General features: G+C 40.1%; 1 protein-coding gene across 1 annotated transcript; it reads right to left on the bottom strand.

Moving 5' to 3' along the window:
• On the bottom strand, positions 1-25,288 carry ABCB10 (ATP binding cassette subfamily B member 10). Its single transcript, XM_074168244.1, has 13 exons — positions 24,943-25,288; positions 14,785-14,985; positions 14,241-14,443; positions 12,435-12,569; positions 10,658-10,804; positions 9,681-9,816; positions 7,119-7,214; positions 4,917-5,126; positions 4,548-4,627; positions 3,062-3,242; positions 2,769-2,812; positions 1,251-1,285; positions 1-633 (listed from the first exon to the last, which is right to left on the bottom strand). The coding sequence occupies exons 1-13, from the start codon at positions 25,286-25,288 to the stop codon at positions 342-344; spliced, it is 2,106 nt and encodes a 701-aa protein (XP_074024345.1). The 3' UTR covers positions 1-341.
• Positions 25,289-27,279: the final 1,991 nt, after the last annotated feature.

Raw genomic sequence — 27,279 nt, 5'->3', positions numbered from 1 at the left:
GAAAATGATAAGATTGTCATTTAATTACCCATAGAATATTGAACTTGAGAATGCAGCACATCATCATACAGTGCATTACAGCAAACGGGATTGGGATTCTAAATGGTCTCAATTAGCATAAAACAAAGCAGAAAAATCTACACACTGACATTATCTCAATGTGACAGGCATTTTTTAAAGTTGCAATAATTATTAAAAAGCTTTCAATAAAAAGTTTAAACACGTTTCAGTTTCAAAAGAGTATTTTGTACATTTTGGAAAAATATAACATTTACTTTACATAGAATATAACTTATGTTCCAGCTTTGTCGTTTGTAAGCTTCCGTTACTCATACCTTCTCTCATACATTTTCTTTTAATACATCCTTTTCTCTGGATTGTAAGTCTAATGCAAAAGTATCACTATTCTGAAGAAAAGCTTGTTTCTGCATTAGTTTCCTGAAAAGTCCATTTGGATTTGCAAGTAGCTCCTCATGTTTTCCACATTCAAGAATTTTACCCTGACCAAGGACTGCAACAAAATCAGCATTCTGAATAGTAGACAGACGATGGGCGATAATTAGGACTGTCCTCCCTTCCATCAGCCGGTCCAGAGCTTCTTGCACTAGATACTCATTTTCAGCATCCAAAGCGCTAGTAAGAAATGGGAAGCAGGGAGGGGAGAGAGGAGGATATTTGTTATTTTAAGACAGGTTAGTTTTGTATGCATTTGGCTTTTTTTGCTAAAACTGCAGACCCGGGCTATTGTTGGTGAAGATGAACCAATGGCACTGCAGGAAAGCTCCGTGAATATGTTTAGTGCACGCACCCAAGTTATAGGCATTACATATTCTTATAGGCAAAAATACACATGGAGAAATAACACTAAATTAATTCAGTGAAAAAAATTAAGTTACACTGCAGTATAATTATCCCTCTTTAACACTAACATCTTCATTTAAACTAAAGACACAAAAAAGCTTTAAGTAGATGTTTCAAAATCAAGTTACATATTACAAATTTAACTCCATGAAAAGTTACCACCACAGTGTACCAGTTATCCTTCCCACTTTGCATAAACAGCTTTTATCACAGGTGTCCTAACTAATTCACCCATTCTAAAAAGCACATTCTTTTTGTGGATAGAGAAAAATAAAGGAGCTAGATAATCTGTGCAAGGACATGAAGAGAAAGAGAGATGAAAGAACACCTCACATATCTGAGTTTTACAGATAGATGATTTCTAAGTCTCTATTTATTTTCTTTCTTACCTTGTTGCTTCATCTAACAGAAGAATTTTAGGATTCTGAAGAAGAAAGTAAAATTGGTTATAATAATAATTAGACAAGATCTGAATATTTATATCAATAGAGAACAGGATTCATATAGCTTAAAATTCCAAGTAAGTGTACTTATTTCAAAGGAACTGGGTGTCATTTAAAACTACTTCTAAGAAGTCTAAATAGTAAGAGGAGAAAACAGAAACAACACTCTTTTCACCTTCAAATTTTACAAACTAAAGTAAAAGAACACTATTACCAGATTCCCTATTTGAAAGATACAAACTAAAGGTGGGAGATGATTTTTAATGCATGCTTGGCAGCACTGTGGTCAGAAGTTGAATTTCCTTTTTACTGCTCTTATGTACATCTTTCACAGAGGCTGAGCTACCCTCTGCCTGCAGTCAGTCTGCTATATGTAACTGCCTAGTAACAAAAAATACAAAAACCTACCGACAAGCAGTATTTCACCCACAGATGAAATGCACAGTACTTCAGAACTCTTCTCAATTAAATAAAAAAATAATTTAGAAAAAAATCACCAGCACTCAAATCCTAAGAAGCCTCTTCTCAATTACAGTACATAATCCAAACATGCTTGATGAAGTTGACAGTAAAAGCTTTAGACTTTACCTAGAAGGGACTCCACTGCACCCCCAATCACTTATATATCAACTACTCATTTATTTTTTAATTTATTTTTTTTTTTTGCCATGAAATGCAATCAGCTTTTAGCATTTGTGGTAAAAGAGAATGGATATAATGAAAAATTCCCAGGAATCTAGCAGAACTGGGCATGCTAGGATGCTAGAGACCCACGTGGCTTAATGTGACTGCAAGCTGGGTTCATAAGGCTCAAAACTTCCAGCTAAGCATCAGCTCAAAACGGCTTCCCTGTGAGACACAGTGGCTGTCCCCAAACCAAACTCCTCATCCTTCTGATCCTCAGAAGCTTCCTCAAATTTGCGCAGCATAGACCCTGCCCTAACGCTAGACCCATGCCAACCCTTGAAGAAAAAAACCCAAACAAACAACACAACATTGTGCTCGAAATAGTATCTTATGCCAAATCCAGACCAGCTCCCCTTGAAGCCAAGACAGGGCATCTCTAGTGCTGGTAAGCTGCAACCCAGAAAAATCAACCCATGAGTGACAAAGATCTGAACACAGAGACAGAAGTGTCATACATGAGTTTACTAGCACCACATTCTTCAAGTCTTCCTTCATCCTTGACCTCATCTTATGAAAGTGAGCCCTTATACAATAATCTACCATCAGTCTTGGCAAGAACTATTGAAAAACATGACCCAAAAATAGGAAGAAGCACTTACATAAGTAAAGGGTCTTCAGTTAAACTACTCAGCCCTTTCAAACTTCCTCATTAATGTACAGGATATAATTTTCTTTTTAAAAATACATTTCTACCTCTCCCATTAAAAGGCCTCCTCCTTTTTAACCCTTTCTGCCTCCCCACAAAGTAATTAAATAGCTATTTGGGTGCTAGCTTACCTTGAGCAGAGCTCGAGCAATGGCAATTCGTTGCTTCTGTCCACCTGGGGGGAAAAGCTCAGTAAATTGAAATAGGAAAACTGATACGAAGTAATTTTAACTGAATGCCTGGGCTGAGCAGAATTAGAGACATGTATTTTGGAGAGGGAATAGAGATGAAGGAGGGATTTTTTTTTAATACTTATGGCAGGCTACAACTTGGAGAAAAAACTGGTAACAAAAAAAAAAAAAATAGAATTTTTACTTTGCTCTATAGTATCAAGATTTTTAAAATAAGCAATATAAAGATGTACCTGAAAGCAGAATGCCTTTTTCTCCAACTACAGTGTCAAACCCTTTGGGAAAATCTCTGATAAAGCTAGCAGCATTAGCTACTTCAGCAACTTTCTGAATCTCCTCTGTAGTCACAGTAGAAGGATCCTCTGCACCATAGGCAATATTTTCAGCAATAGAACAGGAGAACAGAATAGGTTCCTGATAAATTAAAAAAAATAACTAATATGTTAGCTCTGTAATTACATGCATGTATTACCTAGACCTTAAATAACATAAATCCCACTTACAAGACCCAGCATTCATTTCTTTCATATCCATACAAAAGAATACGTATGCTAGAGTTAATTGAATTAAAAACAAACAAATAAAAACCCTGTCAACACCAAAATAGGCAGTCAAAACAAATTCAAAAATAAGTTGCTTTTTTCCACACGACGTAACCCTCAATTCCTAATATCTGAGAAAGAGTTCAGAAAGAGCTATTAATCCAAACATCAGAAAACCTCCCCTTTGTACTTCACTACATATCACCATTTGCAACAACGATGATTCTTCTCTTAGTGATGTCTAGACAGATTTCACAGCATTTTGTGCATTTAATTTATATTAAAGCTTAAAATGGAGAAGAGGACTGGCAGATAGGACAAGTGACATACAATGGGAAAACATCCGAAACAAGGTAAGTCCGCTCTGTTTATAAAATAGAGACATGCTATAGTATGAACACCAGTATGAATCTCCTACTGGTAACTCAAGTGGAATACATACATTCAAGAAGAAAAATGCTTATGTGCCCATGGGAAAGTAATTTTTGCACAAAAGCTTTTGGTGGCATTATTACATAATCAGATGTTTTGAAATGCAACATATACCCAGTTATCCCTATGCTTTTAATCAGAACATCAACTTAACAGTTAATTGTGCTATGAAGTGCCTGGGGAGATGAGGGAAGGAACATATATAGTTTAATTGGTCAAACAGTTTATTTTTAAATAAAGAGACCATTGAACATCTCTCTGCACTTGCAAATTCTAGGGGTTGCTAAGGATTGGGCTCTACAAGAGTAATCGCCAACAGTGCAGCATTTTTATGCTTTCCTAATGGAATTGTGTTTGCCTGGAAACAACACAGAGCACAGGTGGTCAGTTTTCAAATGGCGTGTCGAGTATGATTGTGCAACTTCCCTTAATACAAAAGGTGATTAAACCTTAACCTTTGTGTTACTTTCTTCAACAAATCATAACAAACATCAAGATGGTCATACCTATACAATGTGCAACAATGTACTTCCCAGCCTCCACATGCACACCTTTCAAGCTAACGCTTTGAATCTCTATGATGATGTAAAAAACAGACTACAGAATAATGGGACTAGTTCTGAATACTTATGTTTAGAATAAAGCACGCGCAACAGCACTTTTAGTTTAAAAAGATGAAAAGCAAGGCACAGCTATTTGATTACACAACAATTTCATTCACTCAGAAATTTTTTTTCTTCCTTACCTGACTCACTGTTCCAATCTTTGTCCTGAACCACAGTGGATTTAACTGACGGATATCAAAGCCATCAACAGTGATTGTACCTTAAGTTAAGAAACAGTAAAGTCAAGTGTGTTTGACAAGTACTGAAAAGAGGCAGAAAGAACAGTTGAGAACAACGACCCCTGAGGAATCACACACTGGTGGATCAGAAATGCAAAGCTATGCAGGCACCACCACAAGGTAACCACACGCCCCAGAGGGAAGCAGGGAGCATCAGGTGAGTAATCAATCACATCAGGACCTCAAGTACAGGAACCCTGATTGTTTATAAGGTGTATCTGAGATGCCAAGCATCAATTGTCACAAATGAGAGCAACACACAAAACATACCTGAGATAGGATCATACAGCCTCAGCAGAAGGGATACAATAGTCGACTTCCCTGTACCACTTGGGCCAACCAGAGCCATAACAGAGCCAGCTGGAATGGAAAGGCTAAAATCTTTGAAAATGGGTTGTTCTGGACGTGTGGGATATGCAAACTCAACGTCCTTGAATTCCAAAGCACCTCTGAATGTGTCTTTGCCTAACGTGATTCCCTCTGTATGACAAAGAATAAAATACAGAAACAAGAACAGAAACAACAAAAAAAATCAGCTCAGATCTCCTAGAACCTGATTTACAGACACCCAACAGAAATACTTATCCCCATGTTATAGCCACAATTCAGGACCACAGGGGTTATATTTCAGCCATGACTGAATCAGTGTGGTACACCACTCGCTCCTGAATGCAGTTTCAAGTCACTCACCAACAGTGAATCTGTAGGTTACCTACAGCAAGAGGGAGAATTTGCATCTAGCTAACACCTAACAATGTTCACTTCTAGTATAACTATCTGAATTTTTAAACATATTATAAACAATTTGTGTTTTGTCAATTAGGAGCAATGAAATAAAATGGCATTGATGAAGACGAAAGTCCTGTTGCCACAGAACAGATGCAAAAAGATAAACATTGCAGATCACCTGCTGCCCTTTCACCGAACCACAAGTCACGTGAAACACCTTCCCCTTTGGACACGAGCAGTCCCCTCTCCACTACCTATTAACTGTAGCTTTTAAGCAAAGGCTGTCACTGGAATAAAGCTGCTGCTATGTTTGTTGCACTAACGGCCATTTTTTGGATTTTTTTTTTTTTTTAAGTGGAAAGTATATTTAATAAATTCAGGACAACAATGTATTCAAAGACCAGAGTCTTAACTCCTAGGCAACAGTTCAATGAAACTAGAATTTCAGCTTGTGAAATACCATAACAAACCATCATGAATGAACGATTGCCAAAGTTAAATAAAACCAGCTTCTTTCTGGAGTGCAGCATTCGATTTAAGCTGTCATCTTAAAAGACTATCAGTACTAGAAAAAGCTTAAATATAGGTAAGACAAAGAAACGATTTCTTCAAGCCCTGTTAAACCCCATACAAAGCAAACTAATTGGACAGTGGTGCTGCATTCCTGAAGGACAGCATCTGATGAAGTTCCTACCAGTTTTGTGAAAACTGGTGGCACCAGAACAACACCTGAGTAGTGCTTGTTCATGCTAAAGACATGCAATTCAAACCCCTTAATTCTTTTCAGATGCAGCACACGAGTAACCCCCAACTAGCCACAGCACACGGTAGCACATGCCCGTGTTTGGTTAAACAGTAACTGTGGACAGGAAACAGAGGCACCCATCAGTAGCAAGCAAGATTTCACTAGTCCTGCTGTTCCTCAAGCAAATAATTTATTTTGCTTTTCTTTCTCCCAGATTCCCTCCTCTTTGCCAGGTTTTCGGTTTAATGGTAGTAGCATAGAAATGGCAAAGGCGAGAGCATATAATTTCAGACTCCTTCCTTGACTTTAATCCATGGACATACATATTGTAACTTGTTTGTTAGGTAAATGGCCTCTAAACCTCCCTTTGGGAAAAGAAATTGCTAAAGCCTGTGCTAGCAGCATAATCCTTACTATTATCAAAATGCCAAGTAATCACTTGTCTTTATTCTCAGTTCCAGTTATCACACAGTCTATTCCATGGCCTGAAACACTGAAAACTACTGCAATACAGGAAGTCCGGCACCACAAGTCCTTCCTCTACATATTACCCTAAAAATATCTAAAAGGTATATAGGGGATTGCGCTTGTTTCTTGTTTGGATTCTAGATACAGGAAAAAAAAAAAAAAAAAAAAAAAAGATATTTGTTGTCACCAACAGCTGGAGTTCCATGAATATAAAACCTAGGCAGCCAAAAGTGCTGTAAATACATTGCTGACAATGTATTTTTATTTACTGTATTTAAATATTAATTTAATATTCTGAATTAATTAAAGGAAAAAACCACCAAATGTTCAGCTTCTAAAACTTCTGATTAAAGGAAATCATCATCATCTGTTTCATAGCTAGAAAAAGTCAGAAGAATTGCCACTGTATCTAGTTTTTTTCATAAGAATGTAAGTGATACTACCTTTACGTATTACACACCTCTTTCTGAAGTACCGGTGACCAATAAGAGAAAAATCAACCTATGAACAATAACAAACCAAGAACCTACCACTGAATGGAAGTTGGGGCTTCCTTTCAATAAGTTCCCATAGACGTCCACCAGCACCTAGCCCTTTCATTAGTTCGGAATAAAAGGAACTTAGACCTAAACAAAAAGCAGACCAGTATTATACATCCACATGGAATGGAAGACATAGGATCTAAATCAACGTCTGACAGTATGTTGCAGGAAAAGATCCCCTACATGATGCTTCAATGCTAGTGATGAAAAGTATAATGCAAATTTAATGTCTCCTATCTAGTCTCACTTCAGAGCTACCCATAGCCATTACTGACCATTCTGATTTATATCTGTAAAACAAATCATTCTGAAGAAAAAAAAATAGAAAAAGTTAATACACATTGCCTTGTGCATACTCAAAAGCAAAGCAACTCTTTTTCATTCATCTGTTAGGAAGAACAGCATCCAACTTTAGAGAAATAGCCTTGCATACAACCAGCTATATTTTCAAAATCATTCAGTAGAATGGAGCAGTCTGAATGTTGTTCTTCGTCAGACAGCGTTATACTACTACAGAAGAGCCTGGCTGAGTCAGCCACAGGGGAGGGAGGGCACAAAACCTAAGGCTGAACGGATGCCTGAGAAGCTATGTAGACAATGGACACTGTAAAGAAATATGTCTCCCACGTCAGTGTGGAGAAAGCAAGAGGTAAGGACAAGGTTTGAGTATAGTAGTGGGTCCCAGCTCTTAGCAGCTACGTGAATCATTTTGGAGCTGGCATGGCTGAAGGGCTTTCCAGCTGAAAGAAATGTAGAAACAAACCTAGAACCAAAAATGGAGGAAGACATAAATATAAAATGTCTTATTTCTTCATTTTTTTGTGTCTTTCAAAATAGAGTAACCAATTTCAAAATATCTGAATTCCAACAGAATAAACATACAGAATAAACCACTCCCACCTTAAAATGCATATAGTGTTAAGAGTGACTTCAGGAGGGCAGAAAACCCAAGGCATATTAAAATAGGTTTACTCGTTTATTCTTGCAGAGTATCAAACCCAGCACAAGGTCATGAGCCTGTAAGTGTAGACAGCGCGTTTCATCGTGCTGCTGCTGAGGACCACCTGAAAGCTTGCAACACAAAGCACTAGCCATGGTAAGAAGCTGTTCTGCTTGGAAAAAAGAGCCAAAGCACCTACAACCTAGAGCAGGGCACAAGGGGGAGAAGGTATGAGCCTCACAGAATGAAATTGAGATGCTGAGGTTTGCAAATTCACAACCACTCATAAAAAACAAACATTAGTATTTTCTGTTCATATTATCTAATTAGAAAATGTTTTTAAATGTTTTTAATTTTCATAACCTATCTTCAGTATTTGGTCAAAAACACAGTAAACTGTTACAACAAAATAAGGCAAAGTCCCAAATTATGCAGTGAATTTCACAGTACATTGCACATGTATCAATGATGACATATACCAAGCAGACTTAGCACTTTGAAGATTTATATGCTTCATAGGCATCAAGGAAGGCAGGCCCCTTTACTGGCAAGACAACTTTACTTCAGAGTCCCCATGAGAATGAGCTCTGTGCAAAAATATATTCTTCAATAACCTTAAGCAGAATTTTAAAAGATGTTTTTATCACTAATAAGACTTAATTCAATGACATTTTATCAATGTTCAGTGTTTTTCTAACCTTATTTTTCATTTATTTAACACGAATTCGTCCCATGATTTCAAAGTGCCAGGTATCTGTTGACCAAGCTTGAATGATTTAAGCAGAGGAGAAAGGGTTTTGGTAATTGGAATGGGTGCCACTGGAATTTTGATATCCAAGGAAGCAGGTTTTGAGACTTTTGCCCTCAGGCACATCTTTGTGCTCCCCAAGATATCAGGCTTGGTCTTCGAAAAGAAAGTACAGATGAGCTGCATTGCCCTGCCGGTCTATCAGAAATTAACAGACTCATTTTAAAGAAGAACTCTTCCAATCAGTTGTCAAACTTCAAAGTACCTTATCTTCATTTTTGCCTGCATGCAGTAGTGAAGACTGCTGTCAAAAAGATGAACAGTTTGTTTCTGGGCCAGTAGATTACAGAGTCTGAGCTTCAAGGAGGAGTCAGTCAGTAAGGAAAAATAAAAGGTTAGCACCAGAGTGTAGTGTTCTGCTGGCACTTTGTTCACTCTTCCAGCTCAAGACACTCTATACTGAATTACAGCTAAATTCTACATGCCTGTCTAAATAGAGCACATTTAACACAGGCCCACATACTTTGTAGAAAATATAATACCAGTATTGTTTCTTTACACAATATACCAAGTACCTTAAATTAGACCCAAAGAAAATTAAAGTAATATGTCACATACACACATTGAAAAGATAACCTCTGTATTCCTTTGGGAAAAAGGAAGGATTATATTAGGATTAAGTTATAAATTATTATTTTCATTAACTCTTCAGAGAAAAAAAAAAAAAGTAAGTATGATTTCTTGCAAGATCATTTAGAAGAGACTTTTTCAGAAAGCCAGATCTTTTACAAGCTTCTTCCTCCCACCCCCATACTGACTGTAATGCTTTGAAGTGAAGAAAATCTAATTTCTTATTCCATACCTCCAATGCTTATTCCAACCCAGAAAGCATACATTAGGAAAGATGAGAGTTCACCAACTGTCATGTAGGCACTGCCCATTAGTAATCCGCCTTTGTATAAGACTGAGAGGACAATTAAGTTTCCAGAAAGGCCAGTCTAAGGAAAAAGAAAAAGAGGGAAAGGCAGATTTTGTCACATACATCTTAAACTTCACTCCCTAAAATGTTGTTTCAGAATTTGCCTTTTAATAAAAGAATCCCCATACTATGGGTATATAGATTTTTAGAGGACTGAGTTAAATTTTAACACAACCAGTTCTACAACAAACCAATCCAACAGCCAGTCAGACATCCAGTGATTCTGCACTGTGCTATCCAACAAGTGTTCAAAAAGCAAGCAATGCTTTTGTTTTCCATTTGTTTTCTGGGGTTTTTTTTTTTGTTTTTGTTTGTTTTTTTTTGACCTCATTCCCCAAGATGGAAAGGAACACCAAACATTATTCTCAGTCATCATTAAAGGAGAAGAGTTGATAGTCTGCAGTTACGTTGCAGTTTTAGAATACTATTAAAGCAAACTCACTGCAAGCTGTTATGGGAAACTGCGATCCCACTCTCCCTCCCTCACCTGTGCCCTCCCCAGCTTCCTTTGCATTGATGTTCATCTCATGAGGAAGCCAAACCTGCAAGATGCTAAGGGTAGGAGAAGATTTCCACTGGTTTAGTTCTCTGAAAGGAGGTATGGGTTCAGACAAATAGTACCAAGCTATGGGGTGTGGGGCAGAAATAGAGACTTGAACTGGCTTTATCATACCACTGTATCTTGAGGTGCGGTTTCACAGGAATTTAGACTGATTTCAGTCCAGTCTTCCCACAGTTTTATGTAGATTCAATTTATACTCAAATAATTTATTTTCAGATTTATAAGTAACCTCATGAATTTTAAAATAATTGACACTTAGCATAACATGGTTAGTTTACGTTCATCAAAATATACTTACTGCTCCAAAGAAGCCTGCCCGTGCTACTGCCTCTTTTTTAGCCAGCTGTAGCACATAATCAACTTTATTTGTATACTTCTCCATTTCAGCCACTTCTTGCCCAAAAGCTCGAACTGTTCTTATATTTCCGATGCGCTCTTCAGCTAACTACATTAAAACAAAGAACAAAACAAATGTACACAGACACACAATTTGGAACGTTCATATTGCAGAACATTTGAAAGTTAAACCAGTATCACTACACTAATCTCCAAATACATTCCTTTGGATACCACTGGAAAATTTCTCATGCCCTCCTCCCCCTACCCCTTTTTTCTAAAAAAAAAAAAAAAAAAAAATTCTATTAAAAGTAAACTGCATGCCCAGGCAGTTTAAAAAGAACTTCATGATTGCCATAAATGTTAGCAGAGAAAGAAAAATATAAAAGTAGCATTAAAAAAAACCTTAACTTGATGTGAACAACACTCATAAGAAAATTACTATTCACAATAACTTGCAATAACAACGTGGAAAGGAGAAAAATAAAGAATATTCTATTCTACACTAAATCATGCAAGAAAGCCTGCAGTTATTTCATGAAACAATTCCACTCATTTGATCAAGGCCCCTCTGAAAATTAATTTAGCTCAACTACATATGTCTCATTTCAACTCAGTATTTTATTTTAGCTTCTAAACAGCAAGTATTAATTCCAAAATTACCTCAATTGTAACCAATTAGCCTAAGTTGTTAATAAACACCGTGACGGTCTTACAAAAAATATCACAAACAGGCCCCCTTTTGGGAGTATGATATAAAAATGTAATTCTCCTTCTTCCATCACCCATTCAACTTGAAAACTTGAACAGAACACTACAATTGCTTTTTCGTGTGAAGTCCCACACCTGGTTTACAAAGGCATAAGCTCCCCTTCAACACAGGATGAGGAAGATGAACAGAAGAGGGCTAATCTTACTTCCGTACAGTCAATTTGCAGAAGTCCTGCATAGGACATCTCAAGTTTAAAACAGCTGACAACTGTGGCTATTTTAACTGGGCCTTTCTTAATTGTATTCCTATGCATTTTAATGATGTGTCCCCACCCTCAGCCTGTGAGAAAAAGGTCACTATCGCTACTATTTCTCTGATAGTGCTTTGCAATATTTCAGTACAGTCAGCAAACACAATGAAGACCCCTCTAGAACAGCCTCTTTAGAGCAACAGATTCCTCTACATTTCTACCAAATATCTGGGTATGTGCTGAGATGCCCAGAAGAGTTTAAAAAATGTCAAGCCTCATAAACACTAAAGAGCTGACAATTAGGTCAAATGTCAAGGATTCATTCCAGAGAAGGACTTGCTAGCAAAGTTTTCTTAAAAGTTGGATCCATCTAGGATGTTTCTGATGGCTTCAAACTCATAACCATAGCCCAGGAAAAGTGTTGTTCAAACCTACGTAGCACATTACACAGGACTTCATAGGCTCATTTTTTTATGCTCTCACACACCTAAAGCCTAACCTCCTTACGCTTTACTACATTTCCAAATTCTCAAGGCCTGGGACCTCCACATTTTATTGTTATGGACAAGCTCTTTACAAAGCATGTTTGGTTTTGAGATCTATGAGTGTTACTGAAGTTTACCTTTCATACTGTTCAGGTGCAAAACTACAGGCTCAGCATGGCTTCAGGCAATGAACAGTACAATTATCTTCAGAAGATCTGTACTTCAGATATATTAACCTAAATACACTAGAACAACTTTGAAGTTAACTAGAAAGTGTCTCTTAAAAGATTACCTGTGTTGCCTCTGCAAGAGAATCTTGGGTCATTTTAGTAAGTTTTCGCAAGTATCTTCCATAAATTACAGCCAGGACAGCCAAAGGCGGCACAATACTCAGAACAAATGCAGCAAGGCTAGGAGACACAAAAAACTAGAAGAAAAAGGTATGTATCAGGGGTTAGCGTTCAGATTAAAAATAACCCATTGGACTACTGAAGTGTAACTTCCTTCACTAGAGCTCTCTAAAACTATTAGGATTGTAATTTAGTGCTGCCATGCTTTCATTTATCATGTTTTATTACTTCCAGGCAAAATATCCATTCCTCCACAGCATTTGAGGAATGTATCCCATAGTTAGAACAAAGGATTATAAGCAAAGGGATCTGGATTTCATTTCTAGCTTTCTCACTGGTTCGCTGTGTGGTCTTAGCCCAGTATCCTAACCTGCCAGTAAACAGGCCTACCAGGAAATCTCTTGGGAATGCTGAAAGACATAAGTTATTATATAGTTTCTGAAGTGCTTTCACAACTTTTAAATAGATGGTGTAACACAGAAAGTTTGAGTAGAGGAATATCGTATGCTACTTCTGGGCAACTGAGGAACAGAAGGAGTCACCAGTGCTCCCTAGCACCCGCAAATGCTCATAACATGGAATAATGGATTTAATTTATTGTTGCAAAACCTTATCACTTGTAACAATCATCATCAAAGCTCCTAAATAGCTAAAATAATTATTTTAACAAGATTTATTGAAATTATATCTAATATGGTTTTATTCATCTTGCTTTCTGTATTGTAAACACAAAAATCTCCAGAAAAAAGTCAGAATTGACTTAATTGTCAGGCTTTATAATTATTTCATAATAATCTCTTCTTTCTGGGCAAGCTTTTATAGTCTACCTTTTAGCACTGCATCATGGCAACATTTTTGATAATGCCTTGCATAAAGTTATTCCAGTTATTCTATGGTAAGATAAAACCTTAGACTCTATTTACTTAGATAAATACAGAAAGCCGTAATTCTTATCAGTGAAAAAGTATTAATGCTTTAAAGCTTTGTATTAAAAACTCTTAACAGTTTCCAATAACATAATCTTGGAAGCTTACTTTTATGAGGAGACTTTTTGCTATCTGTTTTTAACTCCAGATAGACAGCAGAAATTACCACAGTTTCATATAAGACAATTGCCACCAACATAGCTTTTCTCAGATAAGCATAAAAATATTAACGTCACAAAAACCATCAAGGGGAGTCAGATTTTTATATAAACCAACTGACCACCAAGGAATATTAACTGATGCACTGCACTGAAGCCTTCATTAACACGCTTCCTACCTAAATACATTCTTTACTGACAGACCAAAGCAGAAAAACTAACACTTGTTGAAAAAATCCTCAGCGGTAATTTGATATTCAGTGCTGCCTTTGCTCACCTAGAATCAACCAACTTCAATGACTTTTACATAGGGCCCTTCACACCCTATTTTACCTACAACCATGGGAACGTTATCACTGATTTTAATATCTTCAGTAAGAATAGAGTTAAGCTATTTGCCTGCTGTACTTTGCTTGATAAATTTGGGCAGCAACAGCAGTTCATTTCAAACCCTTATTCTCCATATTTTGGCTTCTGAGTAAACATCAGGTGGCTACAGGCACATCATCTGTTGCAATGTAGTACATGGACAACTGCTGAAAATACACCTGTATCCAAGAACACACAACAATTTCTGGACTGAATCACATTCCCACATTACTTAACAGAACTGAAACAAACTTGAAACTACAAGAAGTGACAAATCAGGAAGAGACCACCGTACCATCATTCCAACCCCCACAGATGCCTGTGCTCCTGCCCTGAGCCCATCTGAAAGGTTTTCAGTCACTGAACGGCCCAAGAGGGCTGTATCTGAAGACAAGCGGTTTATCAGCTCTCCTGTTCTGGTCTTGTCAAAGAAAGCGGTTTCTTGCTTCAAAATAGAGGAGAACATGGTTGTTCTCAAACGTTTCACAATTCTTTGTCCTGTCAGAAACAGAAGTCAGTCAAGCATGACGCACAAGACTACACAGACACCGACAATATAAAAATCACAGGATTATGCAGCACTGAACATGTCACATTACAGAGTTTTGATATACCAAAAGGTAGTGGGCTTTAAGATGTAACGTAACAGTAAATAAAAGTGAACAATTATTCCAGCATACTTATCTTTGCACTATTAGTTTACCTTTGATCTGGTAAAAAAAGCTACCAATTCCAACATGATCTCTCAGGCAGTGCCAATAATTTATTTCAGATCATCAGGTATCCTGACTCTGTGAAAAAAGATGACTCTCAGTAGCACTTTTTGCTTCTGTTTTTACCTGCAGTCTGCATGAGGTAGACACGAGTAGCATTAGCAGCAGCACCACATAAAAAGATTCCACTCAGCAAGGCACACAGGCTGGTCAGGCTGGTAGTGAAGTCTTCACTGGGATTTGTATAAATAACGTCAATAACTTTACCCAGAAAGAAAGGGGCTGACATGGTAATGACACTGGAAACTGTCAGAAAGCCAACAGCAGCTGCAAATCAACAAGGAAAAGGAAAATTATCCTGAATTTGCAAGATTATTAATAGTACATATGAAATAATTTTTGACTTGAAATTTCTATTAAGCTTGCAAGTGTCAACATTAAATAATCAGCATTCTTTTAGGCCCAGTTCTGAATGGGACATTTTAAGTCACAGCATAAATTAACTTAGGCAAGGTGCATTTTAAGACCCTGAAAGCTTCTGTATCCAATCACAGTCCTGGACTTACTTTTCCTGTCTAACCTTCCCCACTATGTCATCCCTAGAGTGCATTCAGAGTCAGCAAGTCTTTCATCTCTCTCACGCAATCCTTCACTCCTATTTGGTTTGTTTTCTATTATTCATGCTTGCTACCATAACAAAGCCTCCAGCTGTCTATTTCTGAGATAGCAATGGAATGAAGTAAAGATCTGTTCTGAGAACTAACACACACAATTTTATTTTGAAAAAAACCCAAACAAAAAAAAACCCCATTGATTTACTCTAGACTGGCAAAATTTACAAACATTTGTATTGTTTTACTCTTTACTATTGCTGGTCTAAAAGAAAAATACCCTAAGTCTGCTGATGAGCAGAGCTCTTGAATTCCAGTTGCAAGATAACCCATGGAACAACCTGTGTAACTGTTTGAAGCTGTATCAAAGAGTATGAAAAATCGCACTGGACCAAGACAGCCTTTTGAACTTTAATCTGCAAAGAAATTTCTTGAGCCAAGAAAACAGCTTGATTCTGAAAAGGCAAGCTGAGCTTGGAAGGCTGAGAACTATGAAAAAACCTCTTAATTGAAAACTGAACAAACTTGATATGAAAACCACTGAACCACAACAAACAATACCATTTATACAGCATAATTTTTTCAACAGCCAACCCCACACTTAAAGGAACCATCCACAGGACTGCTACAAAACTACTAGCAGATAATGCCTTTAAAAGAAAAAAGACACTGTACTAAAAACCCTGAAATTTCCTTAGTTACATTCTACTGAGCTTCTTGTATCACTCCTGTGATGAAGACAGTAGAGAGCCTCCCAGCAGCGCACTCCTGCAAGCAATATTTCTAACATCTGTCACAGATGGTTTGATGCCTCTTACCACCTCCACGCACAGGCGGAAAGCTTTGTTTCAGTTTGTACTTGGAGCGTAAATACAGCTGTGCGTTTATGACGAAGAATTCACGGTACAAAAAACGCATGCCTGCCACCAGAGAAGCAGATGCTCCTCTGCGCCTCCACGGCAGTGCCCCAGAGCAGTCCCGGGAGAGCCCCACACGCTGCCCAAACAACCTTTATCCTTGCTGTTGTGTCCAACCTGCTGCCTGCGCTTCTTAGTCAAGATCTGTTTGCGATCTCTCCATTGCATTACACTCAAGCCAGCCAGCACGTTAAAGAAAAAGGACTCCGATCTTTAACTCGAAGCTATAGAAACTATAAGCAGCCAGAGTAGAAAGGGAAAGTCTTCCTGCTGCAGACTTGTGTGATCCATACCATGAATATATCTCATAAGCATATTATTTACTAGCTAAAACTTCCTCAGAATGAGTGACCTTATTAACAGGCTGGCTGCATTGGTGTAGTCAAGCTGTGAAGCAGCAGGAGAAATCCAACAAAAGCCAGGTCATCTTCTGTCAGAAAAAGCTGCTCTAACAAAGCAGCTGGAGATGGTCAAAAGCATCGCTTGTAAGCACAATGCTGCATGGCAGCTCAGTCTCCGCTAGTCCAGGCAATTTCTCACTTACAGATGGAACTGGACAACTGCATAATAAATATTCACTGAAGGAAGAGGACTGTACAGCTAAGAACCCCGTATGTCTCTTTCTAGAGGTACAGCCTTCCTGGCTTGGATTTGCCTTCAGCTCTTCTTCATTCAAACTAGCACAGGTTTCACTCTAATTACTTCCAACAGCCTTAACTGAATTAAAAGCAAATGCTAGTACATAAAGCAAACGGAAGACTAATATTAAACTACTTAAACATTAGACAAAGTTTCAATAATATATTGGAACAATGCAGTCCTGAAGATGAAAGCTTATATAATCCAGGTGTCACTTTTAATTTTCCCCTTAAGCAATGTACCTGTCTATACTAACTTCATCACAAATCATATGCAAAATAAGGCTGCCTAATTGAAACTCTCTCTTTGATTATACCATCAGAACAACTGGAAAGCAGCACAAATGAGAAGCTGTTGCTCTCTTTTTTTTTGTTTTGTTTTAAACTGTTGACTAATTGAAGAAACAGGAATCAGCAAACACTCATTCTATCTCCCCATTCAAAGAAGAGCTGTCGCTGTGATAACCGGCTAAAGGGAGGAGTACGAAGTGTTCAGCAACCAGATATGAAAACACTTCAGTGACACTGAAGGTTGTTACTGACAGAAAAAAGCTCAGAGCAAATTTTATAGTATTCATTTCACACAGTTTGATATAATTTTTTGGGTAACAGAGTAAACAAAAGAGTGCATTTTGGAAGCTTTATTTTTTAGAGTAAATCTGTTTTGTAGGCTATGAGATGAAAATAAAAGAAAATGCAAGGCAGATCAATGGAACTTTTATAAAAGCAGGGCTACAAAGTAGGAACAGCACAAAGACAAGGCAGGCTGGCTCCAGCAGCAGCTGAGCAGTCCTCTTGGAAAATCTTAAGCAAACATTTTGCTTGCCTACTTGCACAGAAATCCAGATTGCTGCACAGACAGAAATCCAGGTCGCTGCACAAAGTGATGCCTTTATGACTATTGTGATCAACGTGCTCTCTGCTAAGGCTGATGTGGGCTTGCTTCTTGACAGCAGACCTGCAATTTCATTTCATAGTAGATGTATTCTGGGGAAAGGAATTGGTCACCAACTGATAAACCAGGATGTTTACAAGCAATAACTAGGCAGAGCCATCAGAAACCTCTCTTCAGAACAAGGACTAAGTGACTCCAAAACATCATAAAGCAGTTTTCTACGTGCAGAAGGAACACCAAGAGAGTGAAAGTTTCTAATTTTGCTGGTCCTTACCAGAGCATCCTTCTCACCCAGTACAGTAAGTGGAAAAGCGCAAAGCCAAAAAAATGCTTGCAAGCCTGTTGAGGGAAGAGCTATTTTAAACACAAATATATAAAGACTTGACCTCAGATGAATTAAGATCATTCAAGCCAATTGAAGATGAAGGACAGAAACATGAGGTAATGATGATGTTTGGCAGCACAGGGTAACACAGCAACAGGACACAGTACCTAGTTTTTACTATTCAGTAAAATTATTAATGTTACCTCCCAGAATCTTTTAAGTATTTCACTTGTTTCACTTGAAGATCAGGGCTAGCAGGTCAGAAAGCAAGCTTTGGATTTGTGAGAAGTACCCTTCTACCAGTAACAGAGAATGTCTGTTCCTTACCAGTTATCTATGCAGGTTTTTTCTAACACACAGTGACTTTTTTTAGCTTAACACTGAATTTCCACAAGGGCATTTGGAGTGATGGATAAAGTCTACTGTATTCTATGATGCACATGCACAGGGATCAGGTGCTTCAGTTGTTCTTTTATGGTAGAAAGGTGCACTGATAAATTTTATATTTGCTGGTTAGGTAAAGTCCATTTCCATTTGTTGATTTCCTTTGGACTGGCTGAAGGACTGTTAGCAACCCTGCAAAGAGTCAGTTCTGCAAATATTTATTTCAAGATAGAATCTTCTTTGAGAGTACACTGTAAGCATGTTCTGCATAGTTCTAGGTTAGGTCTCACTGGTATGGTTTTCTTTCTTTGTTAAATAAATTCATACATGATATCTGGAATGCACCTATTGTTACCCAAGAAGACCCTTTTAGAATTGTCCTCCTTACATTACTAACAACAATTGTAATACTGTGCTCAGAAAAAAAATATCATGCGTGTCTGACAGCACCACTGTATACCACATTCCTGGTGCATTTTGGAAAACTGCTAGATTTTTGAGTGGACTTGCGTTAATTTGCAGGTATTGCCAGTATACTGAATCTTGCAAGTTACTATTTCCAGTGATGATCACAGTTTTCAGAAAATGTTTATAGGAGTATTCTATAGACAGTTTGATGTGGTTATTGAATCTGTGGTGGTTTGTTGTTTTGTTATTTTTTTAAGCATGAAAGTACAATTTGGGCTTCCGAATGGCAAATACAATTTTCTTCGGTACAACAACAATACAGTTGCACAACTTCCTGAAAATATCTTCAAGACAGCTCATGAAAAGGCTGGCATACTGTGGGTCATCTGACTAACCAGGATTATACAACAGTTTGGAGAAATTAACAGTTGGGGAAAATTGCTGTAGGACAGAATTAAACAAGAGAGGCAATACCTTTGAGATAGTATCTCAAGAACAAGATGGGTGTCCAGGGAGGGCACAGTGAGATACCAGCACAGGAGCGAGGCAATTGGTGGCATCCCTCGTGCTCAGACCATTTATGTGATGTAACATATGGAGGAAGTCCATCATCTCTGAGTCATGATGAGTTCAGGATCGACAGAAATCACTTTCAGTAGGTCCTCAGTGAGGCTCCTATGATCAAACAGGACAGACCTGCCAGGAGTCCTTTGCTATGGAGCAAACAAAACATCAAGAAGCCTTTGCAGAACAGGCTATAGCGGGTTTGTCACAAGAGCTTTCAGAGAAGATACTTAACAGGACAAGTGTCCTTCCAGGCAGAGCAGAACACAGTGATTTGAGGAAGCCCAAGAAAGGGAACAGTGAGTAAGACTGCCACTCTGTGCAGGAGAGGAGGAGGAAGGAGTAGCAAGGCACACAGCCTGATAGAAGGCCTATGCAGAGCTGTGCAAAACCTCTGTTTGAAAGTAAAGATGAAGGCTTGACTCTGACTGTGAGTGAGTCTCTCCACTTTCTCTTAATTAAGATGGTATCTCTATTTTACAGTTTGTTAATATTACTACAAACAGTATCACAAGCTAGTCTTTTTAAGACACCCAAAACCAAGAGAGAGTGTAACTTCTTTTTTTTTTTTTTTACTGTGTTTAAAATTAAAGCCTTTAACTTATTTATATTTATCTTGTGTAGAACACAGTCTTTATGTCAGACCAATCTAGCTATTATTCCTCCTATCTTCAGAATTTACACAAATAGTGCAGCAAAAACATTCCCCAGAGAAACTAAGTTATAAGCACCTAACTGATCACAGTGGTTAGCAGCCACCATCTCCGCAATGTCTTACCTAAATAGCTTCATTAACAGTTCACTGACAATTTGAAATAAGAACTGTCACCAACTTGCCACAGAAAAGTAAAATTTTTGTCATAAAGCTACAAGGCTGCTTGGACCTTTTGTAAGTTCCCTACTGAACACCGAAGAAGAAAAACTATGGGGTGGGAAACAACAACAACAAAATTCCAATATAGCCTATTTGATTTCTACAAAAGGCACAGTGCACATGAGAAAACAATCAGTAAGTCACCCTTGTATATACCATACACATAGAAATTATGATTTTAAAATCATAAGAATTGCCTTCAGAAAATTCCAGTTAAGTGTGGTTGTTGAGTTGCTTTTAGATGAGCAAAACCACTTTAGAGTAACTAAATACAGTAACAAAAAAAAAAAAAAAAAAATCAAAAACAGTGGCCATACACATGCATTTCAGAGGTGAACACAAATTTTGGCCAGGAAGGTCCCAGCTACTGGGTGACAGCACACAAACAGCAAGATTTACAAGACCAGGTTTCAAACCATGTTCCAAAGAGCAGGGTATTGTAGTGCCTGTAAGCCCCTCTGCTCCCGCTAGCCTTCTTCCCATTATGCACACTACAGAATTAATTTGACTCACTCTCAAGGTTTGAATGGGTGTATGAAAACTCATTTTTCAGAGAGATGCCACTTGTCTGACTTTTAATTAATTTTGAAATGAAGGGAGGAAAAGTATATCCTTAACAGTGCATGGATTGCCTGCTGATGTTCAAACTCATGCTACAAAGCTTGGAAGAGTGAAAGTTTCAAAATTAAACCATTTAAATATTACTACAAACTAAACACATTATCTGCTCAATTTAATTTCCTAAAATAACTGAAGTTTTCAAAGATACTCCTACTCAAGTACTTAACATAAGAAATGTCAGCTTGTACAAGTATAAATAACTGAAAGCATGACCTTCTAGTAGCAATCCTCACAGCTGATGTGTTCTATATTTCTATCTTGTACAAAAAAAAAAAAAACAAACAAAAACCCCCAAGTTGCTCACTACCTCAATCATCCCCAATCAAAGGAATTGTTAAAATATTTTCTGAACTACATTACAGAGAATATACCTAATAAACCAGGTAGGCAATTAAAAATAAGTTATACCTTGGACTTTTTTAAAAATTGCTTTTATAGGTATTTATTCCTTCTTAGAAACTACAAAAGATAAATCTACAGCAATCCAGTATTGCTCATTCAAGAATGAGAAAGTGCTTCAACTGGTGTAACTTCAAAGTACAGAAAAATCAGATTATGAATAAGGCAGTGCTCTTCTGATTTAATGGCAAATTCTAACTTATAGGAAAACAGCTATTACAAATTATGCCCAAAATTCTAAAATAAAACTTACGAAATAACATTTCTTGCACATCTCTAGAGAAAACCTGTATACAAAACAAACCTTCTTACTTTGACTCAGTGCACGGTAAGTGTTATACAGGGATAAGGCACGCTTTTCTCTTGGATTAAAAATTTCAGAGTTCCTTGTGCTTACTTTACAATTCAATAGAATTATTGTTTCCTTCAAGTGTGGTTTGGATAAAGTGCAACAGACAGTTTCTCACAGGGAGAAACAAGGAGGCAGGAGGAAATAAAAGGCATCATTTTAAAAAGACATTTTTGTGGCCTCACACACACAGCAGGATTTAATAATTTCAACAACCGCCCTGTCCTCGTCCCTGGGAATTGAATTTAACCAAAGACACAGGTTTAACTGACCTGACTGCCCAGGATGAGCCAAAAATTCCTAAAATTACTTCCCTCCTTTGTTAAATCTGGGAGGTAGTACAGAGTTTACAAACTCCTAATTTCACTACGCAAAACTGTGGCCACTGAATTCATAGAGTGAATTCCCATCATGGTATTTAGCCATCTTTTTACCACCTTTAATAAGAACAACAAAATTTAACAGACATGTCCTGCTTAAAATATATTCACAGCTCTACCCAGCTCTAGAAGTAACTGAAGATGAAAGATGGGATATATTACACTGATCCTCTGGGGATTATTTTTTCTTTTTTACAGCATGATATTTGGTACATTTATTTTCATTCCTAAGAGCCTCCGAAGGGTCAGAACCTCCTTCTGTGAGGAGAGCATAGAGGTGCTGTGTGCCAGCATACTAGAGCTCCTGGCCAGAACACACCACTTCTTCCTGAGCCAGCAGATGGTGAAGATGCCCTGTGTAAAGCAAGATGTGACCGTCTCTTTTGGTGCCAGTCACAACTGGAGCAGGTCACCTTCACCTCTGTACCTCCACCTCCTCAGCTGACACCATTTTGCCACCGTACCAAGATGGGTGACCCTAGTCTTGCTCAACAGCCTCACAAATCATCACCCTCTGCTCCTCAGGCCTCCACTGTCATCATTACATCTGCTTCACCTTCTGTGACCGTGAATTTCAATGGCTTAACTGCACCGAGCAGAATATCATGACCTGTGCCACATGGAATCACAGAAAAGGGATATTTCACTTCACAGTGGTAATACTATATACCTCTGTTACCAACTACTGGTTATATAAAATGCAAAAGATCTGGAAGAGCTGAACTTTCTTGCAAAACAAAACTGCACCTGTAAAGCCTCTGAAGAGATCCCACAGCATTTGCTTACCATTTGTATGGACTTGAAGAGGAAATTAAATGTTTTACCCTACATTCATTGTTTCATACAGTGAAACCATTAACTTTTTCTTTGCATGCAGGAAAAACAGAGATACTGAGCTTTTAGGGACTAGTTTCCCAGGACAAAGATGCAACAGGAACAAAACACAATGTATTTTAACATGTTTTAGATACAATAGGCAGATGTGGTTTCCCTACAACCCTCCTACAAGGCATTTTACCCACATTTGTTACTCCTGCACTCTATAACGACCCAAAGTATTTTCCTTTTTAGCTTTTCCATCATCCCACTTAACTACAACATAACAAGAAAAGTTTTCCCTTAGGTAGGGTGTCAATAAAGAAGAAAAAATTCACATAAATTTACTCCTCTCCCAGAACCAAGACCAACAGAACACTGAAAAGCAGTTATTACATTTGCATATTATTTCCATCCTCATGATTTCATATTATCAAGTTGTGTTATTTTTTTTTAACTTTAATTCAGGCCATTTTGTTATCTCAAAAGACAAAACTACATGTAGCTGAATTTTAGTAACTGTGATAGTCAATTTACTTATATAAAACCATGAGCAGACTGCACAGATTAAGGACACAGCCATATTTCAAAGCACAATTACAAGCAAGCGTACTGTAACCTGCCTGTGATAAACAAGCTGACAGCAAGTGCCCAGTAACAAGAACTAAATTAAATTCTCAGTTAGTTTGGAACCTTGGGCTCCTAAAAGCCATCCTTAAAATAACCGATTTGTTTCAATTTCAATGGGAAAAACAAAGAACTTCACTGTAAAATCAGCAGGTAATTTATCTGATCAGACACTCACTTCTTCACCAAAATCTGAATAGACCAAACATTAGTTACTGGCCAAAGGCTTTTTATTTTTTCTTCCATAAGCCAACAAAGAAAAAGAATTGTGAGCAAGACCGAAACCTTACTGAACATTTTACCTTTTTCCCTCTCCATCCAGCCCTGTCCCATCAATTTTCCCCTGCTTTTGTTCTCCATGACCAAGCTGCATAAAACAGGTGTTCACATCATAGAAATACTTCTAATTTCTTACAAAAATTCATTAGGATTCAAATTATTTTGCCTATATAATGCCAACATGATGAAACTCTGTAACTATCCGCTACCAATAAAATCTTGTACAAAGTATTTCATGTTTCTCAAACCCACTTCTTTAGGTAAGCCTACCTACCTCACCTCTTTCTTCTTGAACACCATTTACCCATTCCGTGGGAACTACCCAAGTTTTTGCAAAGGCCTACAGGCCACACACTGCCATGATAGTTCGCATGCTGCCCGCCAATAAAAAAAACAAAACCCAGACCACATTGTAATTTGATATTGTTTTCTTACTAACAGCTATTATCCTATTATCCCCATGAGAACCAATGTCAAGAAAAGTTTGTTTCTACTCTTTGTAGATAATATCACTCTGTTAATGGTGCAATTTATACAACCATGGTGTTTGACTTCACCATATAGATGCTAAAAGTAAATAAATAAACCGTTTCCAAAACAGCTTACAAAAGTTCTAGGCAAGAAATTCTTGGGAGACAGAACTCCAATTTATCTACTACATTTTTTAAAAAAGCCATAGGAATCCCATTTCTACTTCATTCCATATCGTCTCAGGCACGAGTTTATTGCAGGCTGCTTGTGAAACCGGCACTGAACATGCAGAGAGGCGTTAACCACCACTACTAGCGGAACAGAGAGTTCTGAAACTTCCAAAACTTTTGCCTTCCCTTCCAAACAACAACAAATTCAGAGATGGCAAGGGGGGCGGGAGGGAGGGGGGGTTGAGAATGTATGGTTTTAGCTTTTTACACCTATCAAATGCTCGCTAGGAAATGTCACGTTGTGCTCTGATGGTACCAGACGCGCGGGGTCGGGAGGGAAACACGGCCTTCTTCTCGCCCCCGGCGGCGGGCCGTCGCTCCGGGCAGCGCCCCCGCACCGGGGGCCTGCGGTGGGGCAGGATCCCCACCCCGGCCGCGCACCGGGCCCGCCGCGCCGCTCAGCCCCGGGAGACCCTCCGGCCCCTCCCCGCTCCTACGAAGCCCCAGGGCGGCCCCCCGGCGCGGCGGCGGGGCAGCCCCGGGCCGCGGCCGGTACCTGTCAGTCTCCAGCGCTCGGGGTGCGCCAGGGCCAGCAGCCTGCGAGCCTCGAAGCGCGGCGGGGCACCGCCAGCCCCTCGCGGCGGCGGCTCCGCGCCCGCGGCGGCGCTTAGGGGGCGCGGTGGGCTGCCTGCCGCAGGCGGGAGGAGGAGGAGGCGGCGGCGGCGGCTGCACGGCGCGCCCGGCGGCAGCGGCGGCGGTGTGGGGGGCGTCCCGCACCTGCCGGCCGGGCTCGGCGGGGTGCGGAGGCCGGCGGCCCCGCCGGCGGCCCGAGCCCAGGGGGGCGGCGCCGCCCGCCGCAGCAGCGGCAGCAGCCAGGGCAGGCGCGGCGCGTAGCCCGCCATGCGGCCGGCGCGGCGGAGCCCAGGCGGCGGCGGCGGCGCTGGTGCTGCTGCTGCAGCCGGTCCCCGCCGCGCGGGTCTGCGGCAGGAGGAGGCGCCTCCGAGCCGCCGCCGCCGCCCATGGGCCGGCAGCCGGGGACCAGCGGCGGCCCGGGCCCGAGCCGGCCTGCGGAGCGCTGATAAGACTGCGGCTGTCGGCCTCCTGCCGCTCACCGGGCCGCGCCTCGGCCCCCGGCCAGCGCCCTCTGCCGCCGCCCGGCCCGGGGAAGGGATGGGACCGGAGCCCGCTGAAATGGCGCCCGAGCCTGCCCTGCCGGGTGGCGGCAAAATCCCACCAGGAAGGGGGACAGGGACGGGGGCTGAGGCGCCCGAGCCCGAGAGAAGGAAGGGGGGACTCTGCCGTGCTCGCCCGGACCCGACCTTGGAGAGGAGTTTGGCGCCTTCCCCTGTTCCTCCCTCCCAGGCCAGTGTGGGTCACACCAGGGGAGGCCATCTTGGGCTGGCCATTGGGCCTTGGTGGCCTCTTGTCCATGGGTTTGGTCTTGGTCTGGACATGAGGGAGCCTCCAGCCAGAGGAGCCCTTCAGAGGCACTACCCGACCCCGCGCTCAGGCTGGCACCTTCGGGACCCATACCAACAGTCAGTACCTGCCCGTCCTCAGACTAGAGGCTGCAGGATCCCTATGAACAGCCCTCCATTGCTAGTATTTTCCTCACATATTACTGCTCAGTAAAAAGCCATTTTCCAAAGAATCTGCTGGCCCTGGTGTAAGAAAAAGGAGCTGAGTCCCCCGGGGGATACCACTGAGGCAGTGAAGTCCTGGAAGCCAGAGCAGGGAATTGACCCAGGCACCCTATTTTACCTGCTGGACAGCCTGATATAGGGATACCTATATGTAACGCATATCCTTATATATCCTATATAAGGATACCTACGCTCGACTTTTAAATTTTGAGTCAAGCTTCTTTGTGAATTCGTTAACGTCAGCTCGTGAGATTTGGGTTGCAAGAGCACTGTTTGAACAACCGCGCTTTAAAGTCTGCAAATGAGTAAAATTGTATCAAAAGATCAGGTGAAAACACGAATACAGTCTTTTGCTACCACAATGCTATCTACAGTCAAATCCCCAGTATTTAGGGAAATTGAGGGGTTAGCACATCCAGAGAGCACGCTGAGGGATGGAGTCTCATCCTGGGAAAATCACCACCTTGGCAGAGCTGTTTCCCTTGGTATTTGCCTAAATTAGCATAAACCTTTCTCGCAGCCCTACGGTGATGGCTGAAATGTGGGGAGACCCACGCTGCGAGGGCAGCGGCATGGCCCCCTCACACGAGACATTTGGTTTTCCATACCTGCCTTCCCTGTCCTTTATAATGCTTGTCCTTTAAGGCTGTGAGGAGTAACTGTGTATTTCAGTGAAATCCTGGGATCGTTTCCCAGGGTGCGAGGTGCCTCCCAGAGCCAAAGCGAACAAAGCCCTGGAGCAGCGGAATGCCAACACCGGCTGTCACTGCTGCTACCGGCACCGCTGCACAGGGTGACGGCTGTCAGGCCTGCGCCTGTCTCCTGGATTAATTTATCTTTTAGTAATTTTACTTTTTGGTAAGGTCTTTTCTGTTGCTTGGGAAAACTGCATTTTTAGTAGACCCTAGCGTCTGAATTGGTGAAAATATTTCCTTCATAGCCAGCTATGGTAAGCAGGTTTCAAGGTCTCAGTGTTTTCGAGCTCACCAGGTGCAGGGATGAGGAAAAGCGAGGCCCGGGCACTTGACCCAAGCTGGCCAGCAGGATTATTTCATACCGTGAACATCACATTCAATATAAATTAGAAAGTTTGCTGAGGATTTTCTCTCTTCTCTGATGGCTGCGATCCTGAGAACTTCTTGCCCTAGTGCCAGACCCCCGAGGCCTTCCCTTCCTCCTGAAGCTGTAGTGCTCGCAGCGTCTGACATTTGCTGTTGGGAGTGCACAGCTTCCTACTGATAGAATGGGCT

This window comes from Numenius arquata, chromosome 2, assembly GCF_964106895.1.
Source record: "Numenius arquata chromosome 2, bNumArq3.hap1.1, whole genome shotgun sequence".
NCBI lineage: Eukaryota > Metazoa > Chordata > Aves > Charadriiformes > Scolopacidae > Numenius > Numenius arquata.
The sequence above is the reverse complement of the archived record's forward strand: the minus strand, read 5'-3'. Positions and strand labels throughout refer to the sequence as shown.

Excerpts from the sequence above, each read along its gene's own strand:
- ABCB10 (XM_074168244.1), bottom strand. The coding sequence starts at position 25,288 with ATGGCGGGCTACGCGCCGCGCCTGCCCTGGCTGCTGCCGCTGCTGCGG. Across the intron at positions 10,805-12,434 it reads CTCTTGCAGAGGCAACACAG|TTAGCTGAAGAGCGCATCGG; the intron begins GTAATCTTTTAA and ends GTTTTAATGTAG. Across the intron at positions 4,628-4,916 it reads GCTGTATGATCCTATCTCAG|GTACAATCACTGTTGATGGC; the intron begins GTATGTTTTGTG and ends TCTTAACTTAAG.